Genomic DNA, 24,563 nt, shown 5'->3' on the forward strand with positions numbered 1-24,563 from the left:
GAGGAAGGAGGTGTGCTCAGCAGCACCAGAAGCTCCACAGGAAGCCAGATGGATGAGGAAGGTCAGAGTGAGAGTCTGCAGAGGAGCAGGGAGGAGGGGTGGCACTAAGATAAAAGGGAGAATTGAGAGAAGTTTCTGCACACACGTGTGAGAAGAGAATGGTCCGACCCAGAACATGTGTGCATCCATGCAGGGGAAACTGCCAACATTTGGGGTGAGGAGAGGACATTGTGGACAGGAGAGTCACAGTGTGCAGGCTGGTGGAGGGGTGATCCAGCACCTCCATTCTGGAAGGCAACCAGATAGCATCTGTTTTCTTAAAAATGTACAATCATGTAGATCTGGCAATCTGATTACTAATAACTTTCCTGAGAAGTTTTTCAGATCAGCGTGCAAAGACCTAAGCAGGAGGCATTTCTCTGCAGCACTGTCTGTGCCTGGGAAAAAAACAAGGAACAGTGTAAATGCCCTCGATAATGGCTCAGTAAATTCTGACAGAGCTCAGAAGGAAATACTACACAGGCTTCAAAAAGAATGAGGAGACTGAACGCACATGGATGCAAAAAGCCATGCAAGGTGACTAGAGGTACTAGGACACACTGAACATCATCTAACTTACTTCCCTCAGGAGGTGGGGATATGGAAAACCTTTTAGGACACTTGCTATTTTGTGCACGTCGGAAAGCCAAAGCAGAAGCCCTGCTTGGATGAAAAGCAAAACAGAGACGAAGATGAAGACATTCAAAGCTGCCCTGTACCTCTCCCAAGAAGACTACTTGCAGGTGGGGGGGTGGGGGTCAGGAGGGGTAGAACAGGATTTGGATCTGATCCTGTTATCTGTAAAATGTAGGAAAGCTGCTACTTCTCAGGAAATGTGCAGTCTTCGTAAAACCCCCAGAATGAGTCCTCCACCACCTCCCCCAGGCCTGTAGCACACCCAGCCCAATGTCCTTGCTAACTCTGTGAGCTTAGATAAGGCACGTAGCCTAGCTGAGCCTTCGTTTCCCCATCTATGAAATGAGCAAAGCACAGAGATGGAATGGTGAGACCATAGCATTCTGCCCCAAGCCCCCTGATATCTTCCTAAACCTGAATAACCCACTGGACTCTTAATTACTACTTTGATATTTAAGAATCTGGGTGTAGTGGAAAGAATGAAGGTGTCAGATTCAGGAAGATACGTGTTCTCTAAAAGATCTGCCATCTAATGCTGTGTGGCCTTGGATGAGGCACTTAATCTCTCTGAGCCTCACGAGACTGTTGAAAAGATCCCACAATATGCCCTAGAAAATACCTGGCACTTGGGAGAAAGTACTGTTATGCCTTTACAAAATGACTCATGCTTCCAGCCCACAGAATTTCTCAGGAGGAAATAGTTCCGTAAAGCCTGTCTCCTTAAATTGGGAGGCCTTCACTCAGGGGCCTGGGGGTGGGGGGTGGGGTGGACTTAAGATCTAAATTTGGATTTTTAAAATGACGTCTTTATTTTCACTAATCTTGAATTGAAACTTAGCATTCCTTTCTGTTACAAATGTAGGCAACAAGCCATGGTTGTATTAGCAGCCCTAGCGACTGTCATCAGCAGAAATCAAATCATCTCATTTCCATTGCAGCTGCTGTACATGCCTCAAGATACCATTTATGCTTATCGCAACTTCAGAATTACAGTCAGACCTGCTACTACATCCCGTTACTTGAGGCATTATAAAGTGCACGTAAGGCCACACGGCCATTTAAAAATATTTTGATAACTACGTTTCCGTAGAACTGGTTTACTTTTTGCCATCTACGCAGCTGATATTACGTGTTTACTCACGTTAGCCTGAGAAGTGTGACACTTAAGTGTCACCAGGCCACCAGAGAGGCCCATGGTACTGAACAGGCTAAGAATTCTTGCCTAGAAGAAACACTATCAGTAAACCTTCAACTTGGTTGTGATTTTTGTCATAAACCAACTATTCTATGTATTGTGAGTACACCTGAAATCGGGTCACATACAAAGAGCAGTACATCAACCACTGTGTGAAGGATGCTGCATTGGCCCTTTCCATCCTTTCTGTGACCCTATGAAGTAGGTACTGGTTTTGTCCCCACTTTACAGATGAGGAGAACAAGGTCCTGGGAGGTTAAGCCACTTGCCTATGGCCACAGAGCTAGAAAGAGACACAACTAGAATTCTAACCCCACTGTCTCTTAACTACTACCAGACAGGCTCCTGGTGATCTCTTTCAATTTTTAGAACACAATAGACTTTTAGGAGAGCAGGGGGTTTAGGGCTGAAGCCTCCTCTCCTACTTCTCCCACCCCTCCTCCTCCCCATCTCCACCCTGGCCCCTGACTTTGTTTGTCATGTGAAAGCACGTCAGCATAGCCAGGCAGGGGACACGGAGCATCTGCCAAGTTTCCATGAGGCTACGGAGCCCTCACGACACCCAGGGGTCCCCTGGCCGAGCCCTCCTGTGGCATGTGCCACCTCTGAGCCAAAGCTGGAGCCATCCTGAGCAGCCACACCACTTGGAATCTCCCCCTGGGGCCAGAAGTCTGAAAGGAATGAAGTTAGCTTTACGGTCCTCTCTTTGCGGCTCCAGCTACGTAATGGAAAAAAAAAAAAAAAGAAGAAGAAGAAGGAGGAGGAGGAGGAGGAGGAGGAGGACTTGGAGAAGGAGGTGGAGGAGGAAAATTATAATAATAATAAAACATTATAAAAGTCGTCAAATCTCGCTGGCAATTCTATTTAGGTCTGCCTAGTTCAAGAACCAAGCTGCCAGAGCTCCAACAGGAAGGGGGAAATCTCTTTTAGTTTTATATTCTTAATGGGGATGGTTATTTTTTTTTTTAATTAAAGAAAACAACTCCCAAAAAATGTTGGCTGAGGGATTTTACAAGAGAATGTATCAATGGACTCCGTGGAACTCTCCCTTCTAGCGCTGCCAAATTGCAAAATTACTCTCTGGAAAGGCCAAATCCTGCTTTTGATTACTAACACTCACAGAAGTGGGAAAGCCATATCATCCCAATAACCACTCGTCCCTCGCAGCTTGTTTTTCTCCAAGGCGCTACAAACATCCTCCCCTCCGTCCATCAGGAACACCTCAATTTGGGGCCTGCCATACAATGTCCCCACGTCCAGCTGACAGGTGTCAAAATCGGAGCGGGTGAGGGCAGGGGACTGCAGAGGCAGAGGGAAGAGGGGGTCTGCACCCAGCTCCTGGCTGCACCAGCCTGGGGAATGCAATCAGTGGCAATACGACCCCGCTCTCTTCCCCAGCAGCCTGAGCACATTGGTGAAGAACCCAGGGCACAAGGGAAGACAAGGAAAGGTCGAAAAGTCTGTGTGTCCCGGAAGCAGGGCGGCAACAAAATACTGTTTTTTTTTCCAGCCTCGTCCTCGTCTCACACCTCCAGCTCCTCATCAGCATTGTTCCTGGGGGGCCTCTTAATGCTCCAGCCACCGTGTACTGGTCACCGTACACGCCTTCCCTCCTTTGATCCAGGCGACAACCCCACTCCGTCGGTGTGATGAGATATGCATTAGAGGTAAAGGAACTGAGGCTCAGAGAGGTTAAGCAACTCCTCCCAGATCACACAGTGAAGAAGAGGACAAAGCTGAGCTGGGCGCCGGGTCGGCGCTATTCCCAAGCTCTTGCCAATGAACTTCTACTTGATCATAGAGAACTACGGGGTGCACGGGGTGCACGGGGCAACAGGGCAACTCAGCGCCCTGTTCCACAAGGCATCCTGCTGCTAACGGTCAGGCAGGGCCTGCTCGGGGCCACGTGAGTCCTACCGGTCAATCTGTCAGTCCTGCTCGGGCAACCCTTAGTATACCAAACAGTCGGACCCCGCCGCTCTCGGGTGTCACCGAGCTGTGGCCGCATCCTCGCCCATGCTAACTGCCACCCGCCCCCCCGCCGCCGCAGCACCTCGGCTGGCCCCGGGTGTCGGAGCCCGCGCACCAGCTCCTCCCCGGCTCGGGCCCCCTCACGTTCTGTTCCACGTGAGCGAGTGCAGTGAATGACGCCATTGTCGCCGGGTCTGGGTTGTAAAACATTACAAGGGAACACTGAAACCCGCGGCCAAACTGCATCCGTAGCCCGCCGCCAGCTAACGAACGCCCCCGAGAACGTTTTCCACTGCGGCCCACTGAATTGGTCTTTTCACGGGAGCAGGTGGCAGGGGCGCTGGGGTGCTGCGGGGGGCGGGGGGCGGCGGTTGTGTGTCCCCCCACCCACCCCGCCACCGCAGCGCTGCTCACTCAAGCGCTGGCGGCCCTTCTCCCCAACACCCGCCCCCCCCCCCCCGGAGCCGGGCGCTGGGGCAATGCCAGGATCCCTGTTCTCCTGGAGTGAGTCCTTCCTCAGGCTCGCAGGCTCATCTGCGATTACAGTTCAGAAAAAGCACCCCCCACGCACCCCAATCCAGCCAGAGGTCTCACAACTTACCAGGTTTCTCGTCGTCCCCCCCCCCCCACTATTGTGATCCAGCCTGCGGGGGGACACGCAGGGGCCCAGGGACAGCTCAGCCGGGCAGGGCTGAGCTCAGGGCAGATCCTAAAGGCTGTCTCTCACTTCCGCTGAGTGCTTTCCGATCGCACTGTCAGGACTCAGTTCACACCAGCCAGGAAGCTGGAGAAGGGCGGGGTGAGAATAGGACCCACAGACAGGTCGCACACCTTCCCCACCACGGATCCCACCAGGGTCGTAGGACTTGAGAGGCCCCATGAAATTCAAAGGTGCCTCCCTCTCCGGCCTCGAGCACTCACCGCTTATGGCAGCTCTGGTTGGAGAACTGGGGGCTCCCTTGTTAAGACTCTAGGTAATTTAATATCAAGGTGGTCATGTGGAGCAGGGGCTCTGCAGTCAGGATGCATGGATGTGCCTCGCTCCCGTACCTGGCCCCAAACCTGGCCCCTGTGGAGCCAGCTAGGTTACCTCTTTCTCTGAGCCTCAGTCTTCTGTCTATAAAATGGAACTAAGAAGACCTGCTGCCTCTTGGGATTGTAAAATAACACGATGTGTGGAAAGGTTTAGCATATATTTGGGTCACACAGTGCGATATATACCAACTTATGAGTCACACGTGATTACATTCTGCAAAAGAAATTCTAACCTTGCAAGGGCTCTGAACGGCCTATGAACCCCGCCCAAATATCAGATATTTAGAACTTGTCAATTTTTCTAGGGAGAGGTCCATCCTCGTTTCATCTACTCAAAGGAGGCCTGTGGTTCCCAAACAGCTTTTGAGCAACACCACAGAGCAGCTCTAGAATCACGGAGGAAGTCCTGGCTGGTTGCATGGACCACTGACAAGGTCAGCCTCTTTCTCAGCCTCTTCACTCACGGAATGGTAATCACGAGGCCCATGTGACATGTCCTAGCTGTGAGCCCCCAAAGAGGGGACTAGAATGTGAAGCTACAGACAGGAATGGTCAGTGCAAACGAAACTCCGGAGTGACTCAGGCCAACAGGACGTCAACGAGTGCTGCCGGGTAGCTTGTGCTCAACTCAAGAGCTTGACATTTTGGTTCTGGCTTCTCAAACTAGCAATTTTAACAAGTTTAACCCTGTCTTTGTTGTAGTAGTTTATTTGTTTGATTGGTTTAATGATTTTGGAGGAAGGATGGAAAGGTGGAGAGGACTTTCTGAGGTTGGGCCTGGGTCTTTCTGGAAGCCAGAAGACTGGAAGGGCCCAGACTTTTCTCAAGTGGCTTCCTATCCTGAAGGAGATTGTCTTGAGGCTTGGTTCTGGGGGGAACCACCTGGGGGCTCCTTGGTCGTGCAAAAGGAAGTCAAGGAGCTCCTGATGACCTTAGGTTCAAATGATGACGTTGGCAAAGTCATAAGAAAGTCACCACTTCTGCAGGAATGCTCAACGACATGTGTGCTACTAATATAAAAACCTGTCTCTCCCCCTAAACACAAATACCTCTGAGGGAATGGGTCCCCAGGGAAACAAGCTTCTAATGTGAGAACATTACTGAGATGAGGTAGTTGAGATATAGGGCGGCTTAGAGTGGGGACCAGTAGAGACAGGGGTTTCAAGCTTGGCTGCATAGTGCGTTCATCTGGGGAATTAAAGAAAACATCCAAACTTCTGTTTAAGGGATTAAGAGTACAAGTATTTTTGATGGGCACTGAGCAACATATAGAATTGTTGAATCATTATACTGTACCCCTGAAACTAATATAACGTTGTCTGTTAATTATACTTCAACTAAATAGAGAAAAAAATTTCAGCAAAGGAAAAAAATACTGAGGAGCCCAAATAGCTCAGTGAGTTGAGCACCCGACTCTTGATTTGAGCTCAGGTCATGATCTCAGGGCCATGGGATCAAGCCCCATGTCAGACTCTGTGCTCAGCAGGAAGCCTGTTTGTCCCTCTTTCTCTGCTCCTCCCCACCCCTCAAATAAATAAAAAAATAAAATCTTTGAAAAGAAAAAAATACTGACTCCTAAGCCCACTCTCATCTCCAAAGTCTGATGCTCAGCCTGGACTTGAGGAGTTTTTAAAACTCCCCAGGAGAGAGTGGGATCCCTGGGTGGCGCAGCGGTTTGGTGCCTGCCTTTGGCCCAGGGCGCGATCCTGGAGACCCGGGATCGAATCCCACATCAGGCTCCCGGTGCATGGAGCCTGCTTCTCCCTCTGCCTGTGTCTCTGCCTCTCTCTCTCTCTCTGTGACTATCATAAATAAATAAAAAAAAAAATTAAAAAAAAAAAACTCCCCAGGAGAAAGAAGCTTTATACAAAAGAGTCCTCACTGTAAAAATCCATTTACACAAAATTCTGTAACAGATGAAACTAACTTACAGTGAAAAAAAAAAAAGAAAAGAAAAAAGTTGAAACACTGATTGCTTCTGGTGGGGAGGTAGAGGCAGGAATTCACTGGGGTGGAGCATGAAGAAAATGTCTGGAGTGAGTGTTCTATATTATGACCAGGGCTTGGGTTTCATAGGAATGTGCATTTGTCAAAAAGTGAATGGTACACTTAAGATTTGTGCATTTTACTCTATGTAATTTTATCCAAAACAGAGATTAGTGAGCAAAAATTGAATCTTAATGACATGCATGCAGAAGTACAGAGGACTAGAATGTACTTATGTCTGCTACTCAGTATGAAATGCATAAACAAAAATAAGATGGATGGATGGATAGATTGGTGAATGTCTCAGCGGATGGACAGACAAATGGATGAATGGGTCAGCAGATGGAAGGATAGACTGGTGGATGGCTGGATTGGTGGGTGGATGGATGGATGATAGCACAAATATATAGCAAAATATTAACTGCAGAACATAAGAAGTAAGTGGGTATGGGGTACTTACTGTACAATTCTCCCATATTTTTTATGTTTTCTTGCATTTTTCATAATAAAACATTGGGGGAGCACTGCAGGTACTTCTCATGTTCAGCCAAAGTTGAGCACTTAGAGCAAAGAGTTATTTTTTATAAAATAGTCCGGCACATGGGATCTATTTCCAGATCTGTTTCACACATTTACCTGAATGCCCTTCCTCGTTCTGCAGAGCCAAGGGATTACCCAGGTGCAAGCAGGGGACCTCTCCATCAGAAAACCTGTCAAAGGGCAGTTTCTGAACCCTCCCCAGAGCACCGATTCAGAACCTCTGAGGATAAAACCCAGAAATCTGCTTTTCTTAACAAGCTCCATCAAGTAATTTTGATGCCTGCCAAAAGTCTGAGAAACACGGCTTAAATGTGAATGAGTAATTTGTCCACAGACCCTGACCCTAAAGAGCAGGTATGCTGGGGCAGGGGGTGGAGGAGGAGAGGGTGAGGACAGTGCTGCAGATGAACGGGGAAAGGTCGGAAGGAGCTGTTCTGAGCATCCTCAATGGACAACCATGAGCCTACATGGGACCCCTTGGGACAAACCTCAATTTCACAACTTAGGCTGGCTTGGCTTCCCAAACACAACTCCCTCTTGTTTTCGATAAATTCACACTTCTCCAGGGGAAGCCGTGTGGCTAGCCAAAAGTACAGCAAGAAGCAGGAAGTTAATGCCATCTCCAGAATGTTGTCTTGGAAATCACTCCTCATTAACCGGGCATTCCGATTACCTTTAACCACAAGTATGGGAATACAAGAGTGGTAAACCGTTTGAAAGTGACCATTTGAGGTTAAGGAGCTGAACATTAATTTAAAATCAGGAAGCCAAGGCTGGAGGAAGGAAGGTACCAGTGAAAGGCTTTTAACCTTTTAGGGGCCCCAGACTCCTGAATCCCTTAAAATTGTTGGAAATTTTTTTCTAATTCTGTATCATGAGTCTTTCAGAGGTCCCTGGCTTTCATTGGATTTTCCAAAGGGATCCTGAATAAGAAGCCTGGCCCTTGAGGAAGAAGATGGAGGTGAGTAAAAATAACTCAGAGGCAGGTGAGAACGGTCAGTTTCCAACGTGAGCAGGTGGAAACGGCTGAGGCCTGGGACAGACAAAAACCACCTTGCCGGTCAATCTGGAACATCCTGGGCCTTCCTACCTGCTGTCTGGTTGGGGGCTCAAAATCCAGGCCACTCAAAGCAGAAGTTTAAGGTATCCTGGCTCTGGAGACCACTCCCCGCCACAATGTGTGGGCAGCCCAGGAAAAGGCTGAGGTAGGACAGGCTCTGAAGCCAGCACAGTCCTGGCTGGCTGAGTTGACAAGGCCCCAGTGCTGCTGCATAAATGCTGTGTATGCCAGGACGACCGGGCCTCGCTCATGGCCACTCTGTGCAAGCTAAAGCATGCCTTCTGCCCCTCTTCCGCTGCCTGCCTGCCCCTATTCTGGGGTTTGCATATTGTTGCAGGAGGACAAGTGACAGCCTGGTGGGGCGGAAGGGGGATTTTCTCCAACCTGGAGAAACCAAGCTCACAGCCAGGCCTCTGCACCCTGACTAGTTGTGCGGCCTTGGGCATGTCAACCTGGCTGCTGGCTTCCCAAGGGCTCGGACCCTGTCTCAACACCTAACGTTAAGCCAGCATCAGTCTGGGCCAGATGCTGTGCCAAGCACTGCCATGCCTCTTGGGGTGGCATTAAAACATTGGGACTTGGGGCACCTGAGTGGCTCAGCGGCCGAGCATCTACCTTCAGCTAAGGGCACAATCCCGGGATTATTTTCCCTTAAATAATCAGCCTGTTTCTTTCTCCCTCTGCCTGTGTCTCCTCCTCTCTCTCTGTGTCTCACGAATAAATAAATAGAATCTTTAAAAAAACAAAACAAAACATGGAAACACATTCTCTGACTCTCCTTCCATCTAGAGGAGGGATCCTTGAGTCTTGGATCAGGGCCCACCTTAGTGAGTTCCAATCAACCAAGAGAACGCAGCAGAAGGGACAGGACAGAGTCTCAGTCTTCCTCCTATTTCTCCTCAGGGGCAGCCAGCAGCCACGGAAGGAGTCTGACTCCCCTGAGCCCACCACGCTGGGTAGGCCGCATGCACATGCTCCAGGGGGACAGCCTAGCTGAGGTCCCAGCCAAAAGCCAGCATCGACTGCAGGATTATGACAGTGTGCCATCCGGGAAGTCCAGCCTGGTGCCATCAGCTACCTGCCACCCCAGCCAGCGCCTGGCTGCAGGCAAGAATGACCCAGAGGAGCCCTTTCCAAATTCCTGACCCACAGATCATGGACAAAATGAAAGTGCTTCCCTGTTACCTCTTGCTTAACCCTGCAGACAGTGGTGACAAGCAATGCCTGGTCTTTTTACCATCAGTAGGACCCGAATAAGCATCCCTGAGCAAGGGCGAGTAGATTGCACCTGGATGAGATTCAGGGTGCCCTGACGGTCTCTGAGCACCTTCTGAAGGACTGGGTTGCCTGCACTCCCTGGTCCCTTTAGCGGGCCATAGAGGCACAGGATAAGCGGTCTCTAGGACTCTGGCTGTCCTGGATTTACAGTCACAGACACAGAGCGGATGGCAGAGCTTGCAGCCCAGGCACAGCCAGGCCCAGTGAAGCCTGGGAATAATCCTGTTCTGTAGCAATGGTAATCGGGACACACATATTACCTCATTCCCACACAACAACCCTGGAGGCGGGGTCTCGAATTATCCCCCATTTTATAGATGAGGAAGTAGAGGCTCAGTGGTGTTGGGGAGCCCAGCCCCGGAGCTTTCCACCAGTGGACCCTGCTCCTCGGGGTGCTGATTCACCTCTGCATCCTCAAGACCTGCCATAGCACAAGCACTTAATACATGTTACGTGAATAACGAATTGACAGGTCAAACACTGGAGAAATAAATGAATCTACAGTCCTCAGTTTCTCCTCCCACAAAACTGGAAGAGACGCTGCCTCCTGTAGTTCCCTTCTGTCTCTAGAATGCCATGCTTCTCGGAGCAGCTGTCCCCCGGGTACCACCACGTCCCTGTGCCACCCCAGTGGGCTTTCAGAGAGCTTCAGACCCCTACTCCATACCCCAAGACTTGTCAATCCCTGCCCATGTCTACCCTGATCCAACCCAGAAAACCTTTCTTCCCCAGCACATGCAAATCCCACTCTTCCCACAAGGTCCACCTCCCACCTTCTCCTGCCCTCCCTCCCCCATCTGACCTCCCCCATCATCCCCACTCCCCGCCCCCAACGACCCTGGCCTTGGGCCCCAGCACCCTTGGCTCTTTGGAAGGTCACAACTTTCCTGGACACATCTTAAAAAGGCTGAAATAAATTCAAAGAAAGCGATGCTCTATGGAAAACCAAGACATAGGTTATTTCAAAGAAGAGGAAAGCTCCCACACCTTTCTTGTTAGGATGAGCACCCAGAGTTATTTCCCAAATCTCTGTCATCTGTAGATCGCCTTGACAAGCTCACCAAACCTTTACACCACTTCTACTCTTATTTAATATTTTCCCAGGACACCTGGATGGCTCAACGGTTGAGCGTCTGCCTTCGGCTCAGGGTGTGATCCCAGTCCAGGGATCAAGTCCCGCATCGGGCTCACAGGGAGCCTGCTTCTCCCTCTGCCTGTGTCTCTGCCTCTCTGTGTGTGTCTCTCATGAATAAATAAAAACTTCTTAAAAATTAATATTTTCCCTTAAATAATCAGCCTTAGTTCTCGTTCTCCCCTCTTCCCCTACCCCCTCCCTCCTTCCTTCTTTAGAACTTAGCCTCATTCCAAGCAATAATATCTATAAAATCAGCCTGATGTGCCCATGTCTGTACACCTTCTAAAATCATCCCATCTGTCACCAGAGTAGAGGTCCTGCCATTTGGGAAATACTGGTTGTTTAGGGCAACATGTTTTTTTTTTTTAAACCGCAGATTAACCTTTCAGAATAACCTTGGCACATATTCTAAATCAGTCAGCTAGAGACAGGATTTTAAAAATACTTGTATCTTCTTTATGCTTTTTCCACAGCTCGCTCATTTTTATAATAAGCGGTTCTTGCTTCTGTAACTGGAGACCATAAATGAATGTTGGAAAATAACTAAGACACTGTCAGCATTTTCCGAACACAGAGAGCAAGGCACGGAGAGATAGAAGGGTGAGTGCCCAGACATTTGCCCAGCTCATCCAGACGTTATTTATATGGGCTAACCTCGAGTCAGTGTCCAGCCCTCTCCCCTTCTTCCAACTGTTGCAATTAAAGGAAATGTCATTCCTCCGGCTTCCCTCCCCCCGCCCCCCCGCGGGCCAGCTGTCACCGGGTGTGTGGGGGACAGGAAACAGGATTACAAGATGAACAGGGAGCCTGCCGTTCCGGCCTGGCTGTTATCACGGCCGACTCCGGACAGCCATCTTCCCCACTTGTCACTGGGAGCTGGGACCACAGCCCAGAATAAATGCTGAACAAGGGCAAGACTGGGAGTAATGGGGAGTCTTCCCCCAAATCTGATATGTTGCATCAAGCATGGACTAGGAACCAGGCACCTCATAGATATTTTCTCACGTAATTCTTACAAGAACCCTGGAAAGTGGAGGCTATAATTTATGCCCATTTTACAGATGAAAAGACTGAGGTTCCGTGAGGTGACACGCTGATACATGCAGAGCAAGGATTGAGCCCGGGTTTGTCTGAGTCCCCAAGCCTCCTGTTGGAGCCACTGTACAGGCCTCACTCTGTCTCCTCCTCAGGGGCCGTGTACACAAAACTGGGCAGATGACCCTGTCCACCCTCCCAGGCTGGCCAGTGGTTAGTTCTGCCTTCTGAGTCCCCAGCACAACTCCTAATGTGGCCACAAAGACATGTGGTTCTTAGGTTGTGAGTTTTGACACAATAGGCCAATTACTGAGAGCCTACTGGCCCCCTGCCACCCTCTCCTGCCTTTTACTGCAAGTGCCTACTCAAAGAGGACACCTAGACAACCCCAACCAATCTGCATGAACAGGGGAGATGATCTGGACAGCCAGTTCAGACCAAAGTAAAGTCATCCTTCTAAATATCTAACCGGCTATGTTTATAACTTCAAGGGAGAGTCCCCGGGGTCACTGATATTTAAGATCTCAGACACCTGCACTCCCCCACCTGTCTCTCCTCCACGTCTATCATTTATCCCATCCACTTCCAAAGCCAGGGGGAGTGGCTGGATCAGATGGGAAGGGCATGGCCCACCGGGGGAGTCTGGACCTTATACTGAGGGTGCGTCTTACACTGTGAGTAACCTCATCTGATTTGTGTTTTACAAAGATGTCTTTGGCAGCTGCCTAGAGAATGTCCTGGAAAGGTCTAAATAATTTAGAAGGCCATGGCCGGTAGCAATGGTGGCAGCTGGAATAGACAGCCTGGTAGGAGAAAGGAGGTGAATTCAGACATATTTTAGGAAGGCAGAAACAACAGGACCTGGTGACCAGTTACACAAGAGGAGGCGATTTACAACACCTTAAATCCTGTATCCCATCTGCTCTTGACCTTGTGGGAAGGAGGGATGACGTAAGGGATGGGGAAACCCTTGGTTTGCAAGCTGCAATGGGGTGGCCCACCCCTCACCAGCAGGAGGATGGAAGTGAGACTCTGTCAGAGGCTAAAATCCCTCAGTGATGACCAGCAGTCAGAGCAGCCCAAGAGCCCGATCACCATGGCAATTCAAGCTTGGCATTCTGAACCCAGGGCCACAAACAGGTTGACAACCTCCCACCCCACACACAAGCTTTATAGGATACCTGTTGTCAACTTTTCCACTTGATGGTGGACTCAATCCAGCTCCGATTTAAAAAATGCTGCCACGTAAAGCCAATTGTTATTTTTTAACAAAAATAACTTAAGAACTTGGTTCTTTTAGCCACAAAAAGCATCTTGCTCATCTGTGGTCATGAAGTAAACTGATTATAAATGCAGAAATGCATATGAGTGGGGTAGAGGGTGCACACCTGACGGTAACGGTATATTTCTTTCCTAACGCATGCAAAGTTAGACTGGGAAACCCGCTTTCTAAAAACAGTCTCCAGGGGCACCTGGGTGGCTCAGTGGTTGAGCATCTGCCTTTGGCTCAGGTCGTGATCTCGGGGTCCTGGGATCAAGTCCCACATCGGACTCCCATGGGGAGCCTGCTTCTCCCTCTGCCTATGTCTCTGCCTCTGTGCGTGTGTGTGTGTGTGTGTGTGTCTTTCATGAATAAATAAATAAAATCTTAAAAAATAAAATAAAATAAAATAAAATAAAATAAAATAAAATAAAAACAATTTCCGTGGCATGAATTTCCAAACCAGTGTGAAAACCACGACACTGTGGCCTTTCTCTGTTCCTCCCTTAGATCCCTGATCTTTCTTTGAACGGGTATGGTATGTCTGTCCATCGGCCTGACTCCCTCTTCTTATGTCTTCCAGAAAGGATAAGGAAAAGCTTCCTACGTGACCTCACTTTATTTTGAAACACTAAACCCACTGAAGCAGGGGTTGGGGGGACCCTTTCTTGGTCAAAGGAATCAAGATGTATTTCTAATTCTCTTGCCATATGGTAAGTTATTTTGGAAGCATATCAAGAGGTAGAGAGAATGTTTGACAAAATTGGCAATGCTCGTACAATCCTTTCAAATCAGACCAAATTCCCACTATGTACATTTTCTACAGCCCCTTCTATTCATCATATCAGCGACTGCGACCACAGGATATGTAAAAATACCGAGCAATTTTTATCACCAGCTTCCAATCCCCCAGTGCCTCGGACCACCACGTGGTGTCAAATTTGTCTGCATTTCACCCCCAGGAAATCGAGTCATTAACTTCCCTTTCATTTACCAAGAGCTGTTGCCAAAAAGAAAATCATTCATCGGCTGTGACTTATGGGAAGAAAGAGAGAAAGGATTGATTTCATGAGAAGGAGAGAGAAGGCAAAGAAAGGGGAGAGAAAGTTGTAGCTTTTGTTGCTCCGGGCAGATGGAGGACGCCAAGTTCCCAAGGTCCCTCATGCCGTCTCCTCCCTCCCGGTCCTGGGAGGACCCAATCCCCCCCACCCCCGGGCTGTCCCAAAGAGTAAACCATATGTGAGCATGTAGAGATTGTCAGATGGTGGGACCAAAGGTGGCTATCTCTCCTTTTTCTCGATGCCTAACATGTCTGGGCCTCTGTGAGCAGGTAGGCCAGAGGACAGAGGTACTGGGCTGCTGCTGGCTCTTCTGGGTTACTGGGGGGTGGGGAAGTGAGGTGGAAGGTGGGGGGTACATGGAGAGAAGGGAGCCCAGCACTCCACCTTCTTACCTTTGCATCCGTGACATTCTGTGGAGCTCCATGTCATCACTGCCCCGGAATCCTTTGGCGAAGGGATTATTCTCAATCTTTAATTGGGTGATCTGAAGGAAGGAAAGAGAGAAAGAGAGACTCCGTGTTCACTTGATGGCTGGAAACGCAGCCTCTGGCAACCAAAAGCAGCAAATTAAGCCAGTCACGGCAGTGGGACCCACCACTTCATTTGAGAGGAGGCTTTGAAAACTGCCCTAGATCAGACCACTTTTAAAAGGGAAAAAAACCTGGTTTCGGTTTGCCCGTTAATTGGAGTCATACTCTGCATCACTCCAGCTGGGCTTGTTTGTTTTCTAATCCTAGCATGTTGTATGTCAAACACATTCTAGGCCCCTACACTCAGTGCCCCCCCGCCCCCTCAGAAAGTTGGGCATGTTGACATGGTGCCACTCATCCTGCAGCATGGTAACCGCCATTTGGAGAAATTTGATTGCTTTCAAAATTCTGCTATGGGGATGCCTAGGTGGCTCAGTCGTTGAGCATCTGCCTTTGGCTCAGGTCATGATCCTGGGGTCCTGGGATCGAGTCCCACATCAGGCTCCCTGCATGGAGCCTGCTTCTCCCTCTGTCTATGTCTCTGCCTCTCTCTGTGTGTCTCTCATGAATAAATAAACAAAATATTTTTAAAAAATAAAAAAATTCTGCTATGCCCCATGCCTCATTCATTTCAGCATCACAGAGTTAGCTAACACAGGTGGAAGATGGTGTTTGACTAAATAAACACCCAGAGAATTGTAGCACACATGATAACCTGTGCGTCAGCCCCAAGGCCCTTCAATTTTCTAGATAGAAGAGACTTCCCTCTTCTTGGAAATTTTTTGTTGCAATGTACAAAACTTAGCAATAGGACAGGTTCTTGGGTCCTGTGGTCATAACTTTCATGGAAACCATCAACACGTATTCTGTAAGTGTGAGCGTACAGGTCCAGGTGAAAGAGTACAACCACATGGAGTCTGCTAAAAGTATTTCCTAAAAGCTGAGTGTGAATTGAATTTTTATATATCAGACACTTTAGAGCCACCAAGGCAGCATTCGTGAGGCTCAGTCACACAGGTTTCACCTTCACCATTGTTATTGTATCATATCTATATGTCTACATAGCCCCTGTACACTGGTCTGCCTCAGTATTTTGATTTAAACCTAACCACTTTTTGTTTACAAAAAATATATAATATCACTTCTCTCTACCTCAAACTAGAATCATGAGCTACCACATTGGGCTCCCTGCGAGGAGCCTGCTTCTCCCTCTGCCTGTGTCTCTGCCTCTCTCTGTGTGTCTTTCATGAATAAATAAAAAAATCTTTAAAAAAAATCATGAACTATTCAATAAAAGAAAAACCATTGTATCAAATTCCCCCTACTGGCACCCGCAGAAAGTTCTAAACCTGAGGCCTGCCCTCACTTTGTTGCAAGAGGAAAGGAGACACTTTTAGAGATGGATTTAACACAAACTGGTACTGAACCCTCTCCCTGATAAATGAATAGAAAGATAATCAAAACAAGAACAATTTTCTCTCTGTGATCCCATCATATGCAAGTACCCACACAACCACCTCAGCTATCCACCGTAGTAGAGTTACAGACTTTGAGAAACTGAGTACGTTTCTTTGAGAAACCAGGAGTAGTAACTAGTAAATGCACCCATAATCCATCCCTTTGGAGGCAGGCATTCTGGTGTGTTCTGTTTTCCAGAAGAGATGGCCTCGTAAGGTTTCCTTCTAACTCCAAAACTCTATAACGAACGTGAAATTGCTATATTATATACGTGTATATGTGTGTGTGCACTTGCAGTAAAAAATATACATAAAATTAACATTTAAAAAATATGTTATAGAATTCCAACTGCATGACATTTTGGAAAAGGCAAAACTATAGAGACCATAAAAAAGGATCAGTGGTTGCCAGAGGTGGTGTGGGGAGGGAGGGATGAATGGGCAGAGCACAGAGCACTTAAAATAAAACTACTCTGTATGATAACTTAATGGTAGATAGAAGTCCTCATATATTTGTCCAAACCCTCATACATTTGTCCAGATCCCTAATGTAGATTCTGGGTGATAACGACGTGTCCGTGTAGGTTCATCGATCGTAATAAATGTCCCACTCCGGTGGAGGATGTTGATGGTGGGGGAGCTTTTGAGGCAGGCGGAGGGGGTAGGGGGGGTCAATGGGAACTCTCTATACTTGCCGCTTAACTTTGCTGTGAACCTAGAACAGCTATAAAAAAAAAAAAAGACCTATTTTAAAACTTTTTAAATAGATGGGGTATTTATGTGTATACACATTCCCTCCTTCCTTTTTTTAAAACTCTACCCATTCCTACAACTTTCTGATTTTGATTGACCCTTCAGAATGAGTAGAAAAGTCTGTAAAAAATCTCTTAGGGAATCAGTCTTTAAAATGTGCACTCCCAAGGCGCCTGGGTGGCTTAGCTGGTTAAGCATCTGCCTTTGGCTCAGGTCATTGGGCTCCCTGCTCAACGGAGATCCTGCTTCTCCCTCTTCATCTCCCTCTACTTGCCACTCTGCCTACTTGTGCACACACTCTCTCTTTCTGTCAAATAAATAAACGAAAAAAATCTTTAAAAAATTAAATAAAATACGCACTCCGAATCCACTTCTGTTTTGTGTCCAATAGCCCATCACCTAGTGGAGCATTCTTTCCCACTTGAGCTTCATCATAATAAAATGCAACCCAAGTGACCATATAGCATGGGATTTTTTAAAGGGAGGTGGGGAGGGATCCTCAAAAGGTTAAGTAAAAATCAGATCATTCAAAAAAGGGTGGAGGAATCCTTGCTGCACTCCCTGTGCCCCGCCCCAAGAGTCACTGAAGCCAGTCCCTAGGAGTATTGTAGGCAACATGGGTGCGGTATGGGGGCTGCATTAATGCCTAGTCCATGATGTCACCATTCCACCAAGAGCTTAAGGCAGACAATTATCACGAGAGGGGAAAAAAAAGGCAGGGGGTGGGTTTGAGTATTTTATTAGCAAAAAATCTTTCGCTCAAAACCATCCCTTGCACCGCAAAGAGGTCCACTATTCCCTCATTTTTGCGCTTCCAAAAATATGATTGCATAGGACAAGCACAGTTTGCTGCATAGGCAACTTAGGTACGTTGCTCTTACATATGTCTTTTTCATGGAGTATAGATGTCTAGAGGATGTAAGAATTATTACACTGGAGAAATATTCATAGAACAAGCTCAGCTGCGGGTGAAAATGTCTGCCTTACTCCCCAGAACCTTGTGTCTGAAATTCCCTTCCTAACATGCTGCATGTTGGTGAGCTCACTCGGGCACACAGGCCGATACGTTGGATGTCTGAGTTCTACTAACAGGCTCCACTGAAGCTCACTTTCACTCTTCACGAAAATGCACTCGCTCCAAAATCAGCATAAAACCGGATATCCGGGGGAGGGGGGAGGGGGGACTAAAACAAATATAAATGCCAGCTCCAACCAGTGAGACAGAGGTTGTAAAAATTAATGAGAATAATTGTTGTGAATTCTTGCTTTTGAAAAAAAAAAAAAAAACCCTCATGAGGGCCAAAAATCTTAATTATGTCTCTCTATTAGGGGTTCATTTCCTGGTCCCAACCAGAAAGCTCATACCTCATAAATACAGACTCCTTACACAATGATTTAAGCAGGAGAAGAAATGCCTTTTAATGGCAAAGTAAGTTAATATCAGGGGATAGACATGCTCGCATACACAGCCATTGTTGCAAGAGCAGAGAAATGAAATGCCCACGTGACCTTTTTTTAACACCTAAATATTTCTAGGGATTGCTCTGGGCGCTGCTGACAACCTCAGTGAAAGCCTTACAAAAACGTGTTTCACAGAGCAAACGTCGCTGCTGCGGAAGAGTCGAGTTTTTAAATATCTTTTTCAAGCTGTCAACCATCTGGGGAAATAAATCCCAAATCCAGCTTGGGATCACAGCTGGGCTGAGGAAATACGTAGTGTCATTAGGCGCCCAGGGGCGTGCGGGTGTGTGACCCCAGCCTAGCAAGTGAACCCTGCCACCCACCTGCCTCCCCCTGGTATACCTGCATCCAAGCAAAGAAAGTTCATTCTGGAGGATGGGGCCAGAAAACAACTGCCTCATATTGTCCTACACTGTCCTGGTGATTTAATCACATGGATTGCTTTTCTGTCCTTGCTCATTTATCCAAAGCATAATAATTCAGGGCAAACAGTCCTTGAATTGATGGCACGTTCAGGGAAATGAACTAACTCAACCACAAAAACTAACATTTGTAGTTGTTTTTCAAACATGGTTAAGAACTTATCTAGAATCTCAGTTCTTCTGATTTCTCAAATAGGGAAGGCAAAGAGCTTCCCAGGGCCTGTGTTTTGGATGGAGTTGTTACAAACCGATCAGTTGAGTAGTCAGTCAATGGTATCATTGCTGATACTCTGTGCTTTTTCCCACCCTCTGCACTACGCATTTTCCAAGGATTATCTCGTTTGGTCCTCACGATGAGGACCACAAACAATTCCTGTATGACCCCCATTTTACAGATGAGGAAAAACGAGTCAGGTAACTTGCCCAAGTCAAACGAATCTGAACCCAGGCAGCCTGCCTCCAGAGTCCCACCTGAACCCTCAGGCAATGGCAAGTGAAAGCACAGGTGGCTCCTGCCATGAAGTCAAGAGTCTCGACACCTCACCCAGGTGGGACTATAATGTAAGAAGACAGAGTCCAAAAACCACACTCAACTTGGCCTGAGTATTGAAATCACACGTTATATATCCATACAGGGAATGCCTGCAGGGGCCTCAGACTGGACTGGAAGAAATGTACTGCTCTACACTACCTCCTGACCAAGAATATAGGTGCCTTTGATACTTTACAACTAAAACGTGGGCAAAACTTATCACATGGGGTGACAGTGGCTGAAAGCTGTCTCCTATGAAATCCCTCCTCTGGAGGTCAGGCTGGCTAAAAAACACTTTATGGCCAATCCACTAAAAACTAAACCCAAATTCCCATCTGTGAACCCTTTGTGTGGTCATCAGACACACATCTATCCAGATGCATACTTGAAGACATACATTGTTAGATCTATGAGCATTCAGACACACAATCCCCTAGGCTGTGCTCAAATCTCACACATGCACACCCCATTGAGCATACGCTCCTTCAAGTGCATGGATCATTAAAATATATTCATTGAGGAGGACATCTTTTAAAGAAAATTGGAGAGTCATCTGGGTGGTTCAGTGGTTGAACATCTGCCTTTGGCTGGGATCATGATCCCAGGGTCTTGGGATCTAGCCCTGCATTGGGCTTCTCCCAGGGAGCCTGCTTCTCCCTCTGCCTATGTCTCTGCCTCTGTGTCTCGAATGAATGAATGAATGAATGAATGAATAAATAAATAAATAAATAAATAAAAATAAAATTATAAATTTAGGATATACTCACAAGCGGTGGCAATGACAGCTTCATAGCTGTATATATGTCAAACTCATCAAATTGTATACTGCAAATATTGCAGTTTATTGCAGGACAGTTATGCCTCCAAAAGCAAAGAGAGAAAGAGAGAGAGGTGCACACATGCCCCCCACCCCGATCTAGCCATGCCTGATGGACCCTAAGATCATAACTACACAGACCTTAGGGATTTCCTCCTAAGGACCCAAGCATTCACATCAGGAGTCTACCACTTCCTGTCCTTTCTGTGTGAACCTGGGCTTGCTTAGTGGAAAAGAGAGAAAGAAAAGAAAATCTGGTATATCTTTGGACCCTCTGTCAGGTCTAAGTGTGTATGTGTGTATATAGATATATAGAGGAGTGTGTGTGTGTGTGTGTGTGTGTGTGTGTGTATACATACACGAGAGGGAGAGAGGAGGGAGGGAGGGGTGAGATTGAGTGTCCTTGTTGCTATTTTTTCCAATTTTTTTCCCCTGTGACCGTCACCACAAAGTTAAACATAGATTTATAATAGCCATAGAGGAAACAGGTTGCTAGCAGCCAGGCTCAAATTAGCCTGAAATAGTTCTGCGATTTTCAGAGTATTTGACCTTCATGTTTTTGTTCTCGTTGGTTTGACAAGTCAGGAGTGGAACTCAGAAAATTCTTCCTTCCCCTTTAAAAAGTAATTGTATTTTGGGGAGAGCAAGTTTTCTTCTGGAGGGAAGCTCTCTCCAGACCTGGGTCCCCAGACAGGACTTGTGGCCTAGCAGCGACCCTCCATCACCGCTTGGCCAGATGGCTGACAATCTGAATTTGGAGATTACCATCTCGTAACTGACCTGGCTTCACTGGAGGGGGGGGGGGGCTGTTATCTGACACCCAGAGTATAGGCTGGAGGCTTTAGGGTGCTAAACACACCCCTCACTCTGCCCTGGCCTCTCCCACCTGGCTTCACAGCCCCTGTAAATTTCAGCCAGCCTACCCTTATATTGCAGGTGGGGATAGGAAGCTATGGAGGAGGAAGGGAGTCACCATCCCCATGCCCATCTCCTTATGCTGCCCCAGTGACCGGCCCTCATTGACTCCATATGGAACCCCCTACTTTCGCCTTCAACAACCCGTATCACTCCTTAATGCTAGCAGCCTGCATCCCCACAGTGCCCCCTGCCCTGCATCTTGTTTTTCCAGACTCTAGATCTTTTCATGTAGGCTTAAGAATCACTCAATCTTGGGACTCCTAGGTGGCTCAGTGGTTGAGCATCTGCCTTTGGCCCAGGTCATGATCCCGGGGTCCTGGGATCGAGTCCTGCATTGGGCTCCCTGCAGGGAGCCTACTTCTCCCTCTGCCTGATGTCTCTGCCTCTCTCTCTGAATCTCTTATGAATAGATAAGTAAAATATTGTTTTAGGAATCATTCAATCCTGCCCTTCCACCGATAAAACAAATACAGGGGCACTCGAGTGTCTAAAGAACAGAAGTGAACCATGATAAGTCAAGAGAAGAGGAGCCCTTTCTCCTAGGAAAAAATAAAAGTTACGGGGTGCCCTGTTCTAGGATCATCATCCAGCTTGGAAATGCCCAGATCGGGGTCTGGATTTTGAACAGTGTTGGGTCTGATGTTGACAGACTCAATCTATACCCTCCTGTGTCTACACCACACTGCAACCTCCTTCTGGAAAATAAAGCATCCCTCCCCTCCGAAAGCTGTGGTTTTGCTGTGGTATTGTCTAATTCCCAGGAGCCCCTGGGCAAGGTGGCACAGGTTGTTCAGTTTTTGTTCTTGTCTTTCAACAATGCCCACCCTGCTTCACTGTTGTCCGGGATGGGCAACCACAGAGACAATCAGAGAAGCATCTTGCAGATCCAAGCCCCAGGCTTCTGGCAACTTTGCCACCTGCCCCAGTTCACGTTGAAATGCATCCAAAAGGCAGACTGGAGGAGACACCCTCACCCGAAAAAGGGGCTCCATGAAGGGTGGCACCAGGTCCCCACCTAAGAGCATGGAGCCCTGCATTAAAATGACCTTTCTTCTTGGCGATCACTTTAGGAGTGGAGAGAGTTGATGTGTTCTTGTTATATTTGAATGTGTGGTCACCTACAATTTGACAAGTTTGTTTCTAACTGGTGTGTGTGAGACAGAGAGAGAGAGACAGAGACAGAGAGACAAGGAGAGAGACAGAGAGACCTGCAAAACCCGTGAATACAGTACAAACAGCTGCAATCATCAGGCCCTGGCTTTGCCCCTGCCCTGGCCCCCTGGGGTAGAAGCTGGTACCTGCTGTGAGGGAAAGAAGAAGCCCTTAAAGATTAAAAGTTTCAGTAGAAGACCCCTGCACCCTCCTGCTAACGAACACACGAACAGGCAGCCGCAGCACGCTGGTTCCCGGGGCCTGGGGCTTACCTTGTGGTTCTGGTAGGAAGTCACCGCGATAAAGGCTGTCTCAGGAAAGACGTGGGTGCAGAACGCAGTATTTTTTGAGCCAAATCCATTATTTTCATCCGCCTTCACAATGTGTAATCTGGGCTGGTATTTGTGCATGGAATTTAGAATAATCTAAAAATAATAAAGAAAATGAGATTGTAAGAAAAATCAAAACCCCTTTGTTTCCAGATAAATTTCTCCTCTCTCCACCGCTAAAATTCACCTCCTGCTACAGACTCTTGGGTGGGGGTGGGGGTGGGGGTGTCTGATTTTTTTTCTCTCCTGTTTTGAAAAGGGGCCAGTGATTTCATTAAAAAGAAACATTTCAAAAATGGCAATTTCCAACCAAAAAAGCCAGGCTAATATTCCAGGAATCTACCCAAAGCACACACGGCAGTAAATCAGAATTCTTAATAAAGTTTGCTTAATAAATTAACTCCTGTATAGTGTACTCCCCACCCACCTCCACCCCCCCCCCCCAAAGGAAGGTATGCAAATATGCAGCAAAGAACTGGTGCCTGGGGAGAAGTGTAAGCTTCAGTTTTGGAATGAAAGGGGAGAACAATCAAATAAATAAACAAACATCCCCCTCCCCCCCAAAAAACAAAACAAAACAAAACAAAACGAAACCCTTTAAGAGACTGAAAAGTAAAAGACTAGTGTTTGCAGAACCAGAATAAAAAAATCCCAGGCTCGGCCATTTGTGTGGAGAATGTGCAAAGTGGAGTCCCTGAAATAAAGAAGGTAATGGGCTAGGGAGTGGGCCTCCAGGGATGGCGAGACCCCCACCCACCACCTACTTCTCACCAGGTTCCCTTTCTACAACGTTATCAACATTTCTGGATCCACCATCAGAATTATCTCCAGCCTTGGCCCCAGACAAACTGTTTTTTTTTTTTCTTTTTTGCGGGGGGGGGTGGGGGAATGCATTCTTTCTCCTTCCTTTCTGCTGTCTCCATGTTTGGGGTGCTCCCGGGGACAAATGGGGTCCCCCTCCTGTAGCCGCACCTATAACGCCACTAGTAGGCCACTACAGAAGGAGGCTCCAGACTGCTGGAGCAGGACTAGTCCTAGGAGACGAGCATCTCCGCTTTAAAAAAGAAAAAAAGAAAAGAAAAGAAAAAAGCCAGCTTTGCCGTTTGGAGGATGCCTGGCTTTTGACGGTTTGGGGAGCTGCGAACGCGAGCGTCCATGAGGACGCCCGATACCTGCCCTGAACGGGCCGATCGCCGCGCGCAACGGCGCACCCTGGCCTGCCCTTCCCTGGGACCCGCCACCTGGAGCGCGCGGCCAGGCGTCCCGGGGTCTCTGATGACTTGCGTCGCCGCCCCGGGGCAGGGTCCCCGGGCCCAGCCCGAGGCCGGAGGCCCGAGGCCCGCGCGGAGGGGGATGGGGAGGGGTGGGGGAGGGGGAGGGGCGGCGGGCGGGGCGACCCCGGGCCCCGCGGCTCCCGACCCCGGCCGCGCGCGGCCCTAATCTGCGGCCGCCGCTGGCCCGGCCTCCTCCCCGGCCGATAGCGACGCCGGCGGGGGCGGCGTGGCGACAGAGAGACGCAGCGGGGCCCCGTGGGCCGCCGCAGCCCCCGGCCGGCGCGGCCATCGTCCCGGCTTAGCCAAATTGCTTTGACGGCCGGGGACAGTGTGGAGACAGCAGCGCGAGGGCGATCTAATGGCTCCTAATTTCATTAGGGCGGCTCTGGGCTCCAGGAGCGGGGCCCGGGGCCGCCCCCAGGACCCCCTCTCTCTTCCGCGGGGCCCGGGAGCCTGGACACGCGCGAGGGTGCCGGAGCCTGGTTGCGGGGGCCGAGCTCCCGCCCCAGCGCGACCCCGGAAGGCACCGCCTGGACCGCCCAGGGAAAGCGAGGTTGCACGGAGTCCCCCCGCCTCCCGGAGTGGCCAGCCCCGCGGGAAACCCGTCGGTCCGCGGCGTCCCCGGCGCTCAGCCGGTCCCGCAGGCCGCGCGCCACCCCGGCCAGCCGATGCCCACGCAGGGCCGGGGCGGCCCTGCGGGCAAACGCGGAGGGAGGGGGCCGGGCGTTTTGCCCTGAAATGCCCCC

The 24,563-nt window shown here is 48.7% G+C and overlaps 1 protein-coding gene and 1 long non-coding RNA gene across 13 annotated transcripts in view; one reads left to right on the forward strand and one right to left on the reverse strand.

Annotated features, from left to right (window-relative positions):
- Nucleotides 1–24,563, reverse strand: part of TBX5 (T-box transcription factor 5) — an 86,825-nt gene that overhangs the window by 12,718 nt on the left and 49,544 nt on the right. For all 11 annotated transcript variants that reach the window (XM_072802641.1, XM_072802640.1, XM_072802644.1 and 8 more), the window contains 2 exons: nt 22,487–22,639; nt 14,625–14,716 (listed from right to left, as the gene is read on the reverse strand). In XM_072802641.1, the coding sequence (XP_072658742.1) occupies nt 14,625–14,716; nt 22,487–22,639 (245 nt within the window). The remainder of the gene's footprint in view (nt 1–14,624; nt 14,717–22,486; nt 22,640–24,563) is intronic.
- Nucleotides 4,017–9,574, forward strand: LOC140619346 (uncharacterized). 2 transcript variants are annotated; one of them, XR_012019224.1, is made up of 5 exons: nt 4,017–4,169; nt 5,182–5,310; nt 7,524–7,756; nt 8,282–8,363; nt 9,366–9,574. It is a non-coding gene; the product is annotated as an uncharacterized lncRNA (long non-coding RNA). The 2 variants fall into 2 exon arrangements; XR_012019223.1 differs by having other exon boundaries at nt 8,290–8,363.

Source organism: Canis lupus, chromosome 27, assembly GCF_048164855.1.
Source record: "Canis lupus baileyi chromosome 27, mCanLup2.hap1, whole genome shotgun sequence".
Lineage (NCBI taxonomy): Eukaryota > Metazoa > Chordata > Mammalia > Carnivora > Canidae > Canis > Canis lupus.